Below are 17,874 nucleotides of genomic sequence, written 5' to 3' on the forward strand. Positions count from 1 at the left end.
GTACACATGTGATAAATATACCCTTCGTTAAATTGGGTTAGTACCACAAAAAATTATAAATTGATACACATTTGACAAATAAATGATACAAATTCCAAATTAGTACACCCGTGAACTGTCATGTGCCATCCAATTTAGCAATTTGACGATTAGATTTAACAAAAATTTATGTAGGATAAATTTGTCATAGGTATATCAATTTTGGGTAAATTTGTCACAAGCGTATCGGTTTGAAGTTTTTTATGGTTAGAAAGACAGTTTAGGGCAAATTTGTCACGTATATATCGGTTTGAATTTTTTTGTAGTATTAAATTAATAATTAAAAGGGTTTAGAATTTGATCGATAAAATTGAAAGATTTAAAATTAAATTGATGATATGTAAGAAATTTTGGATAATTTTTCGGAGAGCTTTTGGAATAACAACATCTTGAGGTGTCCATCGCAGCCAAACAATGAACCTTCTAATCCTCCACTCGTGTCAATCCTCTGTGAATCTCAGTCTACATCAATCAAAATTGACAATTGACAATTGACAATTCTATTTTAATATACCCGCAGGGGTTATTATCACTAGCCAGGAAGAATGTAAAGTCGTATAGGCACTCGAATTTAAAAAAAAAAAAACAGAAACCTAAGAATTATATCCCAATATGTGATATTAAAATAATGCGAAATGATGAGCACTTGATTATTACGTAATGCAATATCACTTGAGAGACGAAATAAAATAATGGGTTTGGGGGGGAAGAGGAAGATAAGGTGGGGTGGTGGAGGGTCAGAGGAGTTCATGGTGGCGCATAAACCACACATGATATTTATCTTTATGCACTAATTTACAACCTCCAATTGATAAAGTAATGATGCTCGAAGCTAATCGGGTTTGCCTTTGCCCCCGTCTTGTCCCGTTTTGACTCTCTGTCAAGCTTTTCAACGTGTAGCACAGGACCTTCTCAAAGGACTTACCTCCACCTTTCTTTTTTTAATGTATGGTTGATTTATTTTTTTGGATAGAGATGGAGAGAGAAATCCCTTTTTGCGAGGCACTAAGATGCACTCGTGCGAGGAGGAAAAGGTTCCTGTCTAATCATTGTCACAAGTCATAGGATAATGACTCGTATAAGTTCGTGTCCGTAAGTGCATATTATACTAACGGGGTTCTAATTCCGCAGCGGCCTCTCTGCGATACGCAAACTCACGGGCGCCAGATTGTTCGCCATTTTGATCGAAAGTTTTGAAAGTAGTTCTAAGTATAGCTTTCTTGAATTGCCGTCTAAGTCGCAGGAAATTTTGATAAAAGTTTATGTCGATTTACGTGTTAATATTTGTACAATATTGAAATTTCGGGTATTATTTCATATTTCAAACAAAAAAAAAAGTCAAAATGCACGTGCCGTAGAACCGTGTATAAGTAAAAAGTAAAAAAAGAAGTCGATCTAAACAAGCGTTTAGTCCCTTCTCTTGGAATGCGTGGACTCATTGATAAGAGAGTTGTTACAACTTATAATGTTTAAAGAAGAGAAACCCAAAAAGTAAATTCGAAAAGCTGAACAGGAAACCTACGATTTTTCATATCAAATATTTAACTCAAGGCGGATGAGATATAGAAATATTATATGAACCCCATAAAGTATAGTGTACAATTTGCCAAAGATAAGCGGTAGGGGGCCCGGCGGCAGACCGCTCCGCCACCCCGTCGGGCCGTAATTAGCTTCGTTATCTCCAGAATCGATTACAAGAACGTCATCCCTTTACCTCCAAGAATCCCACTACTAGATCCAAATTTCACACTGTGACGACTGCCTCGGTGGTGACCGATCGAGAGTTGGATAAAGTGAAAATGAGACTGACGGGTCTAAAAGTGAGGGGGAAAAGGAGCTGTGGGAGGAGCGGTACCATAAAAATGGTGTGGGCAGAGATGATTGGGACGACTGCAATAGAAAAATTCTGACCTCTTAGACATTTTGTAAACACAAGCTGGACATCTCTTATGGAAAAAAGAAGAATTCTTGCTTTCTGGTTCATTCATCTTTACAACCATCATTCTCATCTTCTTTTTTATATATATAAATATCTTTATTCCTTTCTGGTTTCTCAGACCTCAAAACTTGTGTGTTTTCTACGGGTTCAAGGGCTTCAGGCATATCTGGACCCCGTACTTGGGTTTTATGGTGAGCACGATGACGGGGGCGTGGCGGTAGCTCTCCGCGATCGTGAAGCTGAACCGGGATATCAACATGGCCAGTATGATCTTGGCCTCCATGAGGGCGAAGGACTGGCCGACGCAGTTCCGCGGGCCCATCGCAAAGGGTATGAACCGGCCCGGTGCGAAGGTCTTTGACGTGAACCGCTCCGGGTTGAACTCGTTCGCATCCTCGCCCCACAGCTCCTCGCTGTGGTGGATGGCGAGGACCGGGATCCAAATCGAGAGCCCCTTCGGGATGTGGAGGTCGCCTAGCTTGATGTCCTCGAACGCCATCCGAGGAAGCACCGAGGCCGGTGGATAGAGCCTCAGTGATTCGTTAATCACCATATTCAACTGGGGCAAAATAGGAAAATAATAACAAGGAAAGGTTAGTAATTAATTAGCAACCTAGGAAATGACAGAGCAATAAACTTATCAATTATGACGTCATCTAATGGCCCAGCAGTAGAACCACACATTGGTCACGCGATTCACGAAGGTGAGTTGTTTTTCATCTAGAGCAATATGCCACTTGCCTAGCATGCACCATTTATAAACGTTACGTACAACTTTTCTGTTCGTCATCATCACCAAAAAGTCGCATGAATTGGCGGCAAAATTTTATTTTATTTTTCCCTAAATTATTTGCCGACACTAATGTGATGACATAAACATGAAATGAGTCGCCTGTTAGAACCTTAGTAAAATGTTTGGAATTAGGACAGGGAGACCCGATAAGAGGGACGGAATGGAATTTCAAAGCTTACCAGGGTGAGCTTGGAGAGGTGCTCCACCGAGGGATTGGCGCCATTGCAGACCTGCGCGACCTCCTTCCTCACTCTCTCTTGCCAGGACGGGTTGCTAGCTAGGAGCATGACCGTCCACGTCAGCAGCAGCGCGGTGGTGTCGTGCCCGGCGAAGAAGAAGGTCTTGCACTCGTCCATGATCAGCTGGAGATTCAAGCTGAACCCGCTCCCCGATCTCTTCTTCTGCATCTCGTTGAGCAGCATCCCGAGCAGGTCGTTCCCGTACGAGCTGCTCCGCCCCACCTCGACGCAGTCCCTCCGGCTCTGGATGATCTCCATCAGCAGCCTCTCCACCTCCATCTTCAGCGACTTTATCTCCCTATTGTACTTGCTTGGAAAGAACCTAATGAATAGACAGCAATCGCCATTAGTTAACTCTCAATTACTTCCCTTTTTCGATGCGTTAGGTATGGATGCAGCCCGGTTTTCGACGTTTCATTATTCCAGGAAAAGTTGGCGAAAAAGTAACTTAAGTTTTCAGAAATTTTATGCGACCACTGCCAAATGGGACGTACCGGCTGCCGGGAAGGCACAGGTGGCGGCTCGCTTGGGCGCAGAGGTGTTGGAGGAGGGTGAGGAGGTGGAAGATTTGCTTGCCCTTCTCGTAGCTACTGTCGAACTCAGTCCTGGAGATGATGTCGGCCGTGAGCCTGGCCATGTACTCGCTGATCTCGAACTCGGTCTGGCCGGAGTCCACTGCCTCCCTCAGCGATTGGAGCATCTGGTTAGTGCACTCCACCATGTACCCCGCATAGCTCTAATAAAAAACACCCAAATCACGATTAATTTATTAGTCTCCAATTGGATCGGAGCAAAATGGTGAAATTTCTTCACATTGCCGAAGCCAGGAACTAGCAACAAGCATGTGGTTGCGGATCGGATCGGTTTCGCAGCAGTACTGATGACTACCTTGAGTTTGTCTCCCATGAAGGCGGGGGCGACGATGTGGCGTTGGTGGTACCAGTCGTCCCCGTTCGCCATCAGGAGTCCCTTCCCGATGAAATGCTTCGACCCTTGCTGCTGCAGCCACGATTTCCCGGAGAGAGTGCTGTATTTGGACAGGAGTTCCTTGATCAGCTCGGTCTCGGTCAGGCACATCCGCGGCTCGGTGCCGTTCCAGTACACGAACCGTTTTCCTGCGCGGGAAGATCGTCAAAATTCTGGTTCCACGCTGGGAAAATCGTTAACCAGGAGCACGTGTGAGCGAGTGTTCACAAACATATACCGTATTGCTGGGACCAGAGGACGTAATGGGGGAGGAGGCGGGGGACGACGTCGTGGCGGATGGAGTCCATGTTGTCGGAGGTGGACTTCGCGACGAGAGAGGCCATGTCGAGGATGTTGCCGACGAGGAGGCGAGGCGTCGGGCCACGCACGCCTTGCCTCTCCATTATCTTCTTGATGCGTCTGGGCGTCCACCAGTAACATGAGATGGTCTCGTAAGCACCCTTTATTAGCAGGCTCAAGAGTACGACCAAGATTGCTGTCAGGACCACCATGGCCATGGCGGCAGCGGCAGCGGCAGCGGCGGCGGCGATCAGGCAACACTGCTCAGTAAGAGAGAGAGAGAGAGAGAGAGAGAGAGAGATTGCGATGGAGAGGGAGCTCTCGGCCAGGGTATTTATAGTGAATGAACCCACGCGGTGGGAAGAGCGAAAAGACGTTCTGCTTTATTGTATTTTTTTAATATTTTTTATATATTTTATTTTATGTGATGGTATGTAGGATTAATTTGTGGGCATCAAAAATTAGAATGCATTTCTTCCGTCCTGCGCAGTCAAATTGTGAACATTGCACTCTAGAGCAAAATTTTGTCTCGATTAAAAAAATAATGACGATTTTTTCTCCCAAAATTTGGAAAATGCAAAAAAAAAAAAAAAAAGGATTTTCGAATTTCTTGAAACAGAGTGAAATTTTTTCATGTTATTTTCGAGTGGCCCAAAAGATGGCAAGTTATTCATAGGGGGCAATATTTTAAAATATCAGGCGGATACCTAAAATGGAAACAAAGACATTAAATGCAGGTCTTTGGATAAGTTTGACCATCGCTTGTTATGGGAAATCACATTCTCATCGAAATTTGGCAATCTATTATTAATCAAATGACCATAAAAGGAGAAACAAATGCCAGGTTGGTCAAATCGAAAAGAAAGCTGCTACTCCGACGATTCGGCAATACTATTATTATTTCTGACTCCACGATTTTTTCGATTAATGAGTGCTTTATACAAAATACGCGGTTATGATTTGTGGATTTACGGTCGGAAATAATTGACAATCTTGTCATATTGTTATGGAAGTGTTTTCCAATCGAAAATGCACATGTTTTATGAGGTTTCCTTTCATTATGGCCATCTCAAAGTAGACACGATGTCAATCATTGCCTCATATGCTCCCTCCATTGCCTTGAATTGATGTAACAAAATAACAAAGAAGAAGAAGAAATAAAGAAAGAAATCTGTCAGATTTCTCGTTCATTCTTGCATTGTTTCCCTATTAGCTCAAGAAATCTGAAGTGATCTAACAAAATGAAAAAGAAAAAGAAGAAGAAAGAAAGAAATCTGTCAGATTTCTTGTTCATTTTTGCATTGTTTCCTTATTAGCTCAAGAAATCTGAAGTGCTCATACAGATTTCTTGTTCCTTTCTGCATTGTTTTCTTATTGGGATAGTTGTTCAAAAAATATAGGGCAACTAATTCAATTCTTAACTTTTCAATTATTTTTTGATTAAAAAAAATCGTGTCAATTCAGTTCTAAACCTTTCAATTGTGTCAATTCAATACCAAACCTTTTGAATTTTTTTCAATTTAGTTTTAAACCTATTATTTGGATAATTGGCCCAAAAAACTACATTGACAAATTCTCAAAAGATTTAGGGTTAAATTGACAAATTGTCAAAAGGTTTACGATTACATTGCATGATTGAAATGTTTAGGACTAAATTGGCTAATCGTCAAAAGGTTTAAGACTAAATTGACAGAATTGAAATGTTTGGAACTGAATTGACTACCGTGTAATGGTTTAGGACTTTTTGGATAATTTTCTCTTTCCTTATAGCTAAAAAATTTGAAGTACTTATAGATTTCTCCGAATCCGATATTAAATTACTTATTAATCTAAGACTCGGATAATTTTTTGTACTCTGATGCATGAAGTCGAGGGCGAATCTACCGGGCACTACCAGTACCATTGCTAACGAAGGTCTAAGAAAGAAGCAAATTTTGCCAATTGACTGATGGTTAAATGAGTGGATACGTGGGGGCATACTTAAATTCCATCAGTCACACTGATAATATAACACTTTGAAATGTGTTATCATACAAATTTAATTTCATTAAAAGCATTCATACAGCATTTTATTTGATTTTCTCTATATACAACGAGTTTTAACTTAACGCTAAGCCGTAATTTACAAGGTCATCAGTTATAAGGCTATTGTGATTTTGCCGCCATTCCCTTTTTGTATACTTATAACTTCCATTTTAACTTACAAGTTTATCTGCATTTTTCAAACTAAATTTTGAAATAGGCAAGAGAAACATGCGCTGCAATAACCAAAAATAGAAGTAACTTATTGTATAGCTGCCAATTCGGTTCTAAGTATTTTCATTTCATCAATTTAATCCTAAACCTTTCGTGATTTGTCAATATAGTCCTTCTAGCCAATTTTGACTGGAAGCGCTGTTGTGGACGCTGGTCATCCTCTGTGGCATGGCAGGCATTGACGTGGACAATTTTTGCTTTTTTTTTTTTTTTTACCAAATTTTTTTCCTTTTTTTTTTTTTTTCTTTTTCCCTCTACCAATCTGCGGCCTCGGTGGTCGTCAAACATAGGTGAGCGTTGTAGCCTCTCCGGTAGGGGTGAATATGGTTCTAGGGTAGAGCCCGAAATCTCACTGGTAGGGAACACCTGTCTGGTTCTAGGGTTTGCGGGATAAGTTTCAAGTTTCAAAAATTGAGGAACCTGTTTCGACGATAAGTTCCAAGTAAGTAGGTGGAACCGGAAACCTAGAACTTGAAACCCTGTAATAAGTTTCGTGTTGTTCTTGGTATATGCTTTTGCGCAATCCCGCGGTATTCTATAGCGTCCGATGATGAGTGTGTAATCTGGAACTACTAGTTTGAGTTTCTATTTTTAGCGATATTTATGTTTGAGAATTTTACTTTGTTAATATTTCATATTTATTTGTGTGTCTAAATATGAGTTGTTGTTAGTGGATTGTAGCAGCAAATGATGTTTATTAAAGGCAATGATTCGGTGCAATTCAACTAAGAATATAGGTGAAACTTGATTAGACCTTGGAGCTTGTGACAGGATAGGTTCCAAGTTCCAAGGTATGCAGAGTAGGTTCTAAGTTTCAAAAAATGACGAACGTATTCTGACGAGTAAGTTCTAGGTAAAATCTGTACGACACCTAGAACTGTTCACTCTTACTCTCCGGCCCACAATGAAACAAAAAAGAACAAATTATAAAAAAAATTCAGAAAACTTTAAAAAAATTGTAAACATTGTCTACATTAAAACCGACTTTGTCATGTAGGACGATAGACGTTTATGTCGGCGATATTTGGCTAAACTTCAATGGCTAAGACAAGAGAACGTGTCCACGAGTGCGTTAGATTAATGCGACTCTTGGGTTCAGTTGACGATTACTCGTCATGGGAAATCAAAGTCTCCTCGAAATTTGGCAATCAATTATTAATCAAATGACCATAAAAGGAGAAGCAAATGCCAAGTTTGTCAATCGAAATGCACATCTCTTCTGGGGCAAACTTCATCATGAGTATCTCAAACTAGGCACAAATGTCCATCATCGCCTGAGTGGTATGCTTCACTTCATTGCCTTGATTTTCTCCCACAAAATACCCACAAAAAGAGAGAAGAAGAATAAAGAAAGCTATCAGATTTCTCGTTCATACGTGCGGTGTTTTCTTCTAAGCTCAAACAATCGAAGTACTTTCGGATTTGACCGAATCTGATTTACATTACTTAATAATCTAAGATTTGGATTTTTTTTTTTTTTAGTACTTTGATGCATGAGAGAGGGAGAGACTATCTAGCAGGCACTGCCATTGCTAAAGAAGGTCTAAGAAAGAAACAAATCTTTGCTCATTGAATGATGGTTAAAGATAATACTAATTACACAAATAGTCCATGAATTTTTACTCAATGTACAATGTCATTTCTAAACTTTTAATTTGTTTAATGTGGTCTCTAATCTTTTAATTTATTTAATTAATGTATCCCATGATGTTTTTTCTTAAAATATAACATATATGACAACTTTTTTAGCTTATGGATAACTGATAATTAATATTGTAGAGAACTGCGATCTTTAGTTAAATCGCATCTAGTAAAGATTCACATTATGTATGATAAGAAACCATGAAGCTATTGCTTTATGCGACTTAATTGAGATGTGAATATTCTATCGCTATATTATTAAGATAAGAATATTCCTCTCAAATCTTTCTTGTGTTCTTGTGGTTCTCCACAAGATAGCCAATTAAACACGTCATCAAAACAATACACTATGTATTCATACCAAACAATTGTGCACGATGAGACGATAATCAACCGTACCAAACGATCGTTAAGCGGCAACTAATCTTTCCACGGTGGATCCGTGATTCGACACGGACATAATCACGTGTTCCTAATGGTCGATTCATGCTTTTACGATGTCGAAAATGCATTGAGTTAGAAGATGGAAGTTGAAGCTCTCGATCCTCAGCCCTAGTTCACCATGCACTTTGATCAATTGCCCGATTGCATGCGCCTAAAGACGTGCATATAGCTCAAATCCCTATTGGCATTCTTGCACGTCACCTTCCTTATATCTTCATCGATACTTGTCAACTTATCAAAACAGAAGAAAAAGTAAAAAAAATTAAATAAATCTTATGTTATTCTCTCGTACTCGCCGTCTTGCCAAGTTAATCATCCTATGACGAGTATCACATTGTATAATTATATGTTCAGTTGCTGTGGCGGGTTGTATTAATCCAAGAAAATGGGGGGAAGAGATGTGAGGCCGACGCAAAATATACGGTCTTACTTCTCTTCTCGATTCCCAAGAATGGTCATGGGGTTAAGTTCGTTGACCGTTGAATGGATTCTCAGTTTCTCATAGGAAATCCCATTGGAAGTGACCTTCGAAAAATCTTGTTTTTGCGTGCGCACGTATGCCTATCTTCTTGCCCAAGAGTCCACTTCTTCGAAATGAGCACCATCTTTTGAAAATACCAAGATTAAATATCGAGCAAAACGACGAAATGTGGGATCGATTCAGAGAGATGATACAGAAAAATGTGCATGGTTCTAGACCAAATGCCTATTCCACGGGCAAAGCAGGTGAATGAGTTCAGTCGACCTTGAGATTCCAAGTATGATCAACCTTTCAAATGGTACGTGCAAAGTGTAATAAAATAAAACCCTAACATGATTATGCACTTAATTATTCCAACAATTTAGACCGTTAGGGAACATGTTTTCTACCTTAACACTCTTCTAAAACGAAGAGACACTGGAAATTAACGTCATGAAAGTTTGAAACGTGTGGGTAGCTCTGATGCCATCTTTAGTTTTAATGGACTATTTCATGTGGGCAATCTTACGAGGGCTTTTGACTTGTTGCGGGTCGTCATATATTGAACAGGCGGGGCTCATGCCGAGAACCCAAAACCCCCCAGGTTTTTTGACATCCAAACAATTTGACATGCTGAATAGGGCCATGATAAATCTTTCGAGAGCTTGTTTCGAGACCCTACTGCATGTTGAATCTAGAAACTGGCTCGAAGTAATTTCAGCCTCAAAATAGATCATTTTCGCACAAATTAAACTAATTTTTTGCGGTCTCTTCATTAGCAAAGTACAACTGATGGTTGCTTTGAAATAACGCGCATTCGATCATGAACGAGACAAAGCACTTCACGCTCTACTCCTGGCAGACAATTCAGTGATCTGGACTGGTATAAACAAATGATGGATTGGTTGATGATCATGTGAGTGCCCAACTATGCTTAATCCCCACCTTTTCTTTAGCTGGGGCTTCGCACTTAGATTTGAAAAAAAGGAAATCTGTGTACGTCCAGTCTGCACATTGTATATGCACATCTGGCCATTCATTCTCTCCATCGACCACTCATTATTTTTCTGCAAAAGGGGGGAGCCCTGGGGGTCAAAATTTTCTTCAAAAGGCAAACTCTCGGATGCCTTCCTTCCACCTTTGCAGTCGCTCATTTGTTGAATCCTTTATGGCAACCCAAAAGGTGCTTACTTAATTAACGAAGTTGCTAGCCCGACAGTATTGTCAGTTATTTCTGACCCCACACGATTTCTCAATCAATGAGTACTTTATGCAAAACACACAGTAATGTTATATGGATCTACGATCGAGATAATACCGTACCTGACAATCTTGTCAAAAAGTATTTCCCTTTAATTTGAGAGAAAACAAAATGCTTGTTTTTATTTTTTATTTTTATAATTTGTATGATTAATCGCAGAAGTCAATTCGGTGTGCATGGATTCCAAGGAAATTAAGAAGAGATCATCCTTTACTTTGCAACTTGGGAGACAGACTTAGACATTGCTCTGGGTGTAATCTCTGGTTTAGTATTTGTTTTTGCTAGTGCTAAGGATGCACGAATTTCAACGAAGAGATATTTCATGCAATGTTCCTAGCATGATATTTTTTTGTGGGGGGCTCCATAGTTTAGTGCAGATTTTCACGTGCAGTCGCCATTGTTGTCTAGAGCGCCTGAGAGAATCGCCGGCTTCTTGAAGTTGGTTAACGTCTAATACGATTAAACTGCTCTGAAAGAAGCACCTAACTGTTTCTTGATGCTGGTTGTTCTGCTATCACTAGTACCGAAACGAGAAGTAAACAAGTAAGATTGTGCTTGGACACGGAACGTCATTTTAGGGACATGTTTGATGCTGTAGTTCATTGACTAGGGATTCAAAGCTGAGCAGATCATTAGTTATTATGAATCCTAAGATAGGCTTCAAGATTTCAGCATCAAGCAGAATCAAAATGCGTGAGTTACTAGTCCTCGAGTCTGGCACAGGAGAATTTTAAAATTGGCACTGTTTGCATAGGGAACTGTCAAATAAGGAGAGTCAAGGTATCCACACCAATTGGCTGAGTGTGTATGTAAACATGCTAATCAATGATAAAAATCAGGTATGTTGTGTGGGCTATACACCATTACCCTAGCATCACGTATGCCTTGGAAACTTTCATCCGCTACCATTTACCGCGAATAATTTTCCCTATGCCTTCACCATTAATCATGAAGGAATCTGCTGCTGGGGCAAACAAGAAATAACTACCCTGTATCCCTGAATTGCGCTACTTCAAGGCTACAATTGAATGGCGTAGACGACGACAATATCATGAAATATACGGGACTTGGGGTTACTGCTATGCATCCTCAGATGGATGCAGATGCAGACTATCCAAAAGATGATGTTGAGCACCGAATTGGCACCTGCTGACTTCTATGTACTCTTCTGGACCCCTCAACATCACTGCTGTTTCTACAGTGATCAAGAAGCTTCAAAACAAGTTAGCGACCACTTTCCTTAGAATGCAAGAATGGACTTGGGGTTACTGCTATGCATCCTCAGATGGATGCAGATGCAGACTATCCAAAAGATGATGTTGAGCACCGAATTGGCACCTGCTGACTTCTATGTACTCTTCTGGACCCCTCAACATCACTGCTGTTTCTACAGTGATCAAGAAGCTTCAAAACAAGTTAGCGACCACTTTCCTTAGAATGCAAGAATGGATTGTCCTTTGATGCAGTCTCACTAGGGCAATTCTGTTCCGCTAGCACGCGAGCCATACGAAAAGCTGTGACATCAAGTAAAGCTGATTCACGGTTTATTATGAAGGGTTAAGGGTTGGATTGTCAAACCCCATACTTCAAGAAGTGAGTGTACCTCATAACCATTCAAATCTTCCCATTCCTTCTCCAAGATACTCATGCCAAACATTCACGTCGAGGGCTATACAAAATCAATTTGTTTGCAGCGCGAGCAACATACACCGCTGATAAGTGTGGAAAACACCAAAGAGAGGTGCTTTCTGCACACTGTTCTGATTTATTGCACCCTCACACAAGACAACGCCAATATCACTCAAGTAACAGTTATGATTCACCTGACCCTTCCTACTGGTAATTCTACCATCTCACTCATTGTCATTTGAATTTGAACCTATTTCGCCGTTACCAATTCAGTCTCTGTATTCTTACTGGATGCCAGTAGCTCTGATTAATACAGAGCTAAGCAAAACAATAATGAAACCATCAGAGGAAGGGGCTTTTCCCAAGTCCCAGAATGGGCTTGGGCAGGGAACCAATCGATCTTATTGGGCCCTAATACCAAAATGTCAAAGAAAAATCAAATCAAACCTACTCAAATTTTTCTTTTGATTTTCAAAACCAAGTGTAAAAGGAGAACTGAAAAATGGAAGTATCACGCGCACATTGCATGAAGACATACCTTAGCGTTCACTTGTCCCATTAACTTCGTAGATTCAAATTTCAACTAGCTAGGTGGTTCCTTGACTAATACTAAATGAAGTTGCTTTTGTTTTGATCTCATTCAAAGAAAGGCAGTAAGAAGCTCTAATTCCCCAAGCCTTGGTTAAATGAATATTACGTCCACAAGACAAGAAGAACAAGCTTAAAATGTATAAGTAGGAAATGGAAACCAAATGACCAGGCCGCCTGAGCAAAATCAGCAATACAGGAATTGTTGACAGTTTTCACATCTCAGGGACATTAGATGCCACAATGACTGAAGCGAGACTAATTATGAAAAAGAAACACAGCGACCTTGCTTGTATTGCAGAAAATTTCTGATCATACAGATAACAATTCACGTGAATAGAATGAACTTAAAATCACATGGGACGTTCCTCTTAATGAGAAATAATAAATAAAGAAGAATCAGGAACCTAAGTTCCAACCTCTTATCATCTTTCTGTAAAGTGACAAAATTAAGAAGAATCATGAGCCCAAGTCCCATGACAACGATATCAGATGAGCTTCTTTTCCTTATTCAACAACATCAAATGCTTGGACAACGTCCATTGTTTTTTATTGGTGTAAATTGCAAGCAGAGCAAATTGGAAAAAGCAAAATATCATAATCAAAGCTTCAAAGAGGAAAGGGTACTTCTCAGGGGCATGCATGGTTAAGTAAACTAAATGAAGACCAAAATAGCAACAAACAGAAAAGGCGGTCAAAATTGTGTAAGCCGCAGAAGAACTCGTGACCTCTGAATCTCGCCTGTCCCTGGGCACATGGTGGAGAAGAAAGTAGAGAGCATTGAGGGTCGTATATGGAAGTAGAAGTCTGTCACGACGCATAAGAGGAAACATAGAGAGCAATCCATAATGGGTTAACCACTTGTAAAGAGAAGGATCATCCAGAGCAAGCAAACTGGCCGGCAGAAGCGGCAGTAGAATAGACTTCTCATGCACTGCAAATACAACACAAGAAGCAGGGGCAAAGATTCAGATTCACATTACATTTTCTTTTTTGGCCAAAGACGTGCATTAATTGAAATGATAAGAAAATAAGTGAAAGAGACAGACTGCAACTTACCTTGAAATGAAAACAAGTAAAAGGACAGCGAACAGTTCAGTAACCCATAGAGGAAACCTTGACTGCTTGGGGAAGCTATTTGATGGATCATAGAAGGCAGGCAAGTTGACACAGTCATAATTAAGCTAAAAAGCTTGAGCTCAGGGGTCAAAAACAACCTTTTCCACTTAATAAGAACTGATGTGGCGCACCAAAAGTTAGCCACATAATCCTCATATATGCCCCTCTCAAATGGAGCAAGGCGAGAGAGGACCTACAGAAAGCACCAAAATAGAATGTACGGTCACAATTAAGCCAATTTTACATCAAATGAACATGTATAAGAGTATTATAACAGAGCTACTAAATATCCTCATCTTCACTTAGAAAACAATATATAGCTACTATTCAAAAACTTCCACCCCTTGCAGGCAAGGGGCTTAAGAGTACTACTATTGATATGATACCAAGCACCTTCAGCTCACAAGCTAGGTCTACAGTTCTTATGGATATTGTCTACTGTCATCCAAGGGAGTATTGTGGTGGCTAGACATACTGCGTTAGACACCCACATGCATTCAAAGCAGCATGTTGTTGACTGCAGTGAAAGGCCCAATGAAAATCATAGAATAGTTGCAGTTTCAACGCTCGAGTTTATGTGAGGACTATTGTTCTACCTTGTCTAGTTTACCTTAGGAACATGACCCAACTATACCTTAGTACAATTCATTTAATGTAACTCATTCCTACAGATATCCAGAATGAATATTCACTCCATTAACCGAGGTACCCTGTCCCTTGTCACTGGATAATCTTTAAAAGCAAAGTAAAAATTCTGATGATCTAAAAAGTCAACCCTACCATTTGATATTTTATATAAGGTAAAATGCAACTCGTAATAAGCTCTAGCTAAGCATTAACAGAACAAATGACTATTTACATTCATGGCATGTGAGAGATATGCAGTAGGCTTGTTCTCTGCTCTTCCCTTAAAGAATATAACAAAAATAATTACTTACCTGCAAAAGGGCGTCTGATGAGTAAAGGTATGGCCACCAAACAACTGCAAATGTTCCTATAACCACCAAACCCAGCCTTGACACCTCAAAAAATGGATTCTTCCGCCTGAGACACTTTCCTAAGAGATGACTGAAGAAAGCAGGCGCAAAGTATGCACTCATCTGCAGAAAGTTCCACCAAAGGGCTGGAAATGGATAAGCATGAATAAACGACTTCATATGACAAATATGACCAAACTACTAAATGAGGAATTAAGGTAACTGCACAGCCATAGAATACAACATTATTACTAACTTTACAGTTGTGTGATACTGATACACGAAAATAGCCAAGAATGTCAAAACAGGTTGAAAATATTTGATACACTAATATTGCATAGCCTTTGATCAATTTTGTCATCTTAATGCATCAAACAATCTCATCTCTAATCCTGTAATTTCATGATAAAATTGGTGATGACAACACCATTAAATAAAGATGGTGCAACTAGATGAATTGACGTATAATGGCAGCAATGAGTACGAGGAAAATACAACTACCCTCAAGATTCAATATTGTTATTTCGAAACTAATTACATTGGTGTTGGTCAGAAATTAAGACAATTGTATTTTATTAGAGTTTAAAGATAAAAAGCTTAACCATTTTTTCTACGTAGGATATCATGAAAATATATATTGACAGTTATCAATTACATAACTCCTAATATTGCAAGGAAAAACAGAAAGCACAAATGACTGTAGCAACTTTCTAAGTCCAAAGGCTTATTTCAGTTCCTTTGGAAGGCAAGGAGGTAGATTAATAAAAGACTTTTTAAAGTGGAAGATTAATTTGAAGGAAACTTGAACGCCTATAATAACCCAAGTCAAAGAAAGATTAGAAGAAGTCGCATTTTGCCCTTATTCAACTTCTCTTTACTTCCATCACATGGAATTGTCTCAATTTTAAGTTACAGACGCCCAGCTAAAATGGATGCTCCTCTCTTAGGAGTCACCTCATTCATGACACCTCATACCTTGTCAAGTATTAAAACCCATGTGACGGTCCAGTCAAATTTCGAAGAGGCTATCAACTAAGTTGGAATGCTCACATCCCATCGCTACGGCACTAAATTGAGGCCAAGCATAGAATTAAGGAGAACAGATGATCTAAGAACTGTAGCTCCTCACAAAGGCTGTAACAGAAAGGATGTTGTAACTACATAGCATTTTGAGTATAAAAAATTTATCTGCAAGTGTCCATTCTGTAGAGAAGCTTTGCCAGATAAATAATTCCTATAACCGAGGACACTATAATTGTGCCATTATATGCAAGTACAACTATCAGAAAATTGTCTATCAAAGGATAGAGACAGACATAGAGACATAAAAAGAGGAGAGCATACTTATGATTTACCATAGCTAATGTCGAATCCTTAATGCTTACAAGAAACAACTAATTACTATCAAGATGAACACGAACCAAATCAAATAAGCAAAGATAGTGTGCCACTATGATAAGCTGTACACATTTTAAGATACACTCTGAAGGTACTCGCTACGTAATCTTAATATGCGGATTGTACCTGTTTATGATTCAGAGCAAGAGAGAATAAAGCACAAGCGATGAGGTCCTTCTGAGAGAGGACAGCAGCAACCGCTCCAACAGTAAGTCCCAGGCTAATACAGTTATACTGAAACAACAATGAGATAGCCATGCACATTAGTATTATGTGAAGATTCTCACAAATGGGCACAAAAGCAAAGAATGATCCAGGTGCAACCAGGGGCCATACCTGGAAATGGCCATGGTCGATTAAGATCAAGCACGGGTTTATCAGAAGCATAGCTATGTGCCAAGCTGTGTCACATCTCTCGCCACCTCGGCTCCTACCACGGTTGTACACAATCCAGAAGCAAAACACAGCAGGGAAGAACACCATCACATCAGAGGACAAAACCGTCCACCTCATGAGCAGCTTACTGCATCACACAACACATATTTTTAAGGTCAGCTAAAACTGCAGTAGCAACAAACTAACAATTGAAAATGATCACATTGCAGCTCCAGAGAGGCTACACTACAAATGACCCCAAAATCACCACCTGAAATAAGTCTCATAACCCCTGGAAGAGAAGAGAGCGACGGAGTCAGGGTCGAAGAGCTTGAGGAAGAGGCCATGGACGTAGCTCTGGTAGGCGGTGAGGGGAGGGTAATCGAGGCCCCAGTAGCTGAGATCGTTGAGGGTGCCATTGACGTACCAGTCCCTTGCCCAAAGGTTGATGGTGATCTCCATCCAGTGCCTCTGGGCTTCAAAGTCGCCATACTTGGGAGGAGTCCCAGCGCCGGAGTAAGGGTGGAGCGACACGGCGGCTCGGACCAGGAGGCCAAAGAGGGATACGAAAGAGAAGGTCGGGACGACCCCTCGGTGGGTCAGCCACCCCCAAGGGGCGTCGGCGCCGTCCCTCGCGGCGTCTCCGACGTGGGTCGTCTTCTTTGCTTTCTTCTTCTCCATCCCTCCCTCTCTCTCAAGCAGCCTGATCGATGTTGCTCAGATTGCTGACGTAGCAATGATGGTGCCCATATAGAGAGAGAGAAAGAGGGGCCAAGGCCGAGTTGAAACAGAGCAAAGCTAAGCTGATGGGTTTGCGATTTTGCATGGTTTGGGTGAGTCGCTCGGACAAGAGGCCCCTGAGTTACTACCCTCTGTAGTGGGCCGAACAAGACACTGTCTTCCCCCCGTTCTCGTCATTGTTGCCCAATGGTGAGGACCAGTTTTGGCTAGAGTGGGCAATGTTAGGTCATGAAATCTAGCCGCCAGAACAAATTGTCATTTTGTAAAACCTAAAACCTATCCTGCATATATGAAATCTAAAACCAACCCTGAAACTACCATGTTACCGGTTCCAAGGTCACTTCGTCTAATCAAGTTCCACATGTATGTTTAGTTGAACGATTACAGAGAAATCATATCTAATGACCACCATTTACTACTAAAATCTAATGATCACAACTCATATTTAGATAAACGAATAGATATGAAATGTTAACAGAGTAAAAGTCTTAATCATAAATATCGTTGGAAATGGAAGCTTAGACTAGTGATTCTAAATTACACACTTATCATTGGACAACATGGAATATGGCAAGATTGCGTTAAGACATATGCCAAGGAAAACACAAAAACTTACTCCAGGTTTCAGTAGTTGTAACATCTGCCCGTCGGAACAAATTTCCCAAATTTTGGGGAACCATGCTCATCACTAGTTTTGGCCACTCTGATC

The 17,874-nt window shown here is 40.4% G+C and overlaps 2 protein-coding genes across 2 annotated transcripts; both read right to left on the reverse strand.

The window, feature by feature from the left end:
- Window positions 1-2,063: 2,063 nt before the first annotated feature.
- On the reverse strand, window positions 2,064-4,564 carry LOC115739956 (cytokinin hydroxylase-like). The gene is made up of 5 exons (XM_030673277.2): window positions 4,215-4,564; window positions 3,899-4,125; window positions 3,505-3,746; window positions 2,951-3,332; window positions 2,064-2,537 (listed from the first exon to the last, which is right to left on the reverse strand). The coding sequence occupies exons 1-5, from the start codon at window positions 4,492-4,494 to the stop codon at window positions 2,118-2,120; spliced, it is 1,551 nt and encodes a 516-aa protein (XP_030529137.1). The 5' UTR covers window positions 4,495-4,564; the 3' UTR covers window positions 2,064-2,117.
- Window positions 4,565-13,040: 8,476 nt separating this feature from the next.
- On the reverse strand, window positions 13,041-17,184 carry LOC115738923 (probable dolichyl pyrophosphate Man9GlcNAc2 alpha-1,3-glucosyltransferase). Its single transcript, XM_030671738.2, has 6 exons — window positions 16,696-17,184; window positions 16,386-16,572; window positions 16,176-16,283; window positions 14,613-14,774; window positions 13,615-13,867; window positions 13,041-13,489 (listed from the first exon to the last, which is right to left on the reverse strand). The coding sequence occupies exons 1-6, from the start codon at window positions 17,103-17,105 to the stop codon at window positions 13,044-13,046; spliced, it is 1,566 nt and encodes a 521-aa protein (XP_030527598.1). The 5' UTR covers window positions 17,106-17,184; the 3' UTR covers window positions 13,041-13,043.
- Window positions 17,185-17,874: the final 690 nt, after the last annotated feature.

This window comes from Rhodamnia argentea, chromosome 2, assembly GCF_020921035.1.
Source record: "Rhodamnia argentea isolate NSW1041297 chromosome 2, ASM2092103v1, whole genome shotgun sequence".
NCBI classification, from domain to species: Eukaryota; Viridiplantae; Streptophyta; class Magnoliopsida; order Myrtales; family Myrtaceae; genus Rhodamnia; species Rhodamnia argentea.

Excerpts from the sequence above, each read along its gene's own strand:
- LOC115738923 (XM_030671738.2), bottom strand. The coding sequence starts at position 17,105 with ATGGAGAAGAAGAAAGCAAAGAAGACGACCCACGTCGGAGACGCCGCG. Across the intron at positions 16,573-16,695 it reads GGTTATGAGACTTATTTCAG|TAAGCTGCTCATGAGGTGGA; the intron begins GTGGTGATTTTG and ends TGTGTGATGCAG. Across the intron at positions 14,775-16,175 it reads TTGCTCTGAATCATAAACAG|ATGAGTGCATACTTTGCGCC; the intron begins GTACAATCCGCA and ends AACTTTCTGCAG.
- LOC115739956 (XM_030673277.2), bottom strand. The coding sequence starts at position 4,494 with ATGGCCATGGTGGTCCTGACAGCAATCTTGGTCGTACTCTTGAGCCTG. Across the intron at positions 3,747-3,898 it reads TCATGGGAGACAAACTCAAG|AGCTATGCGGGGTACATGGT; the intron begins GTAGTCATCAGT and ends GTTTTTTATTAG. Across the intron at positions 3,333-3,504 it reads CTGTGCCTTCCCGGCAGCCG|GTTCTTTCCAAGCAAGTACA; the intron begins GTACGTCCCATT and ends TCTATTCATTAG.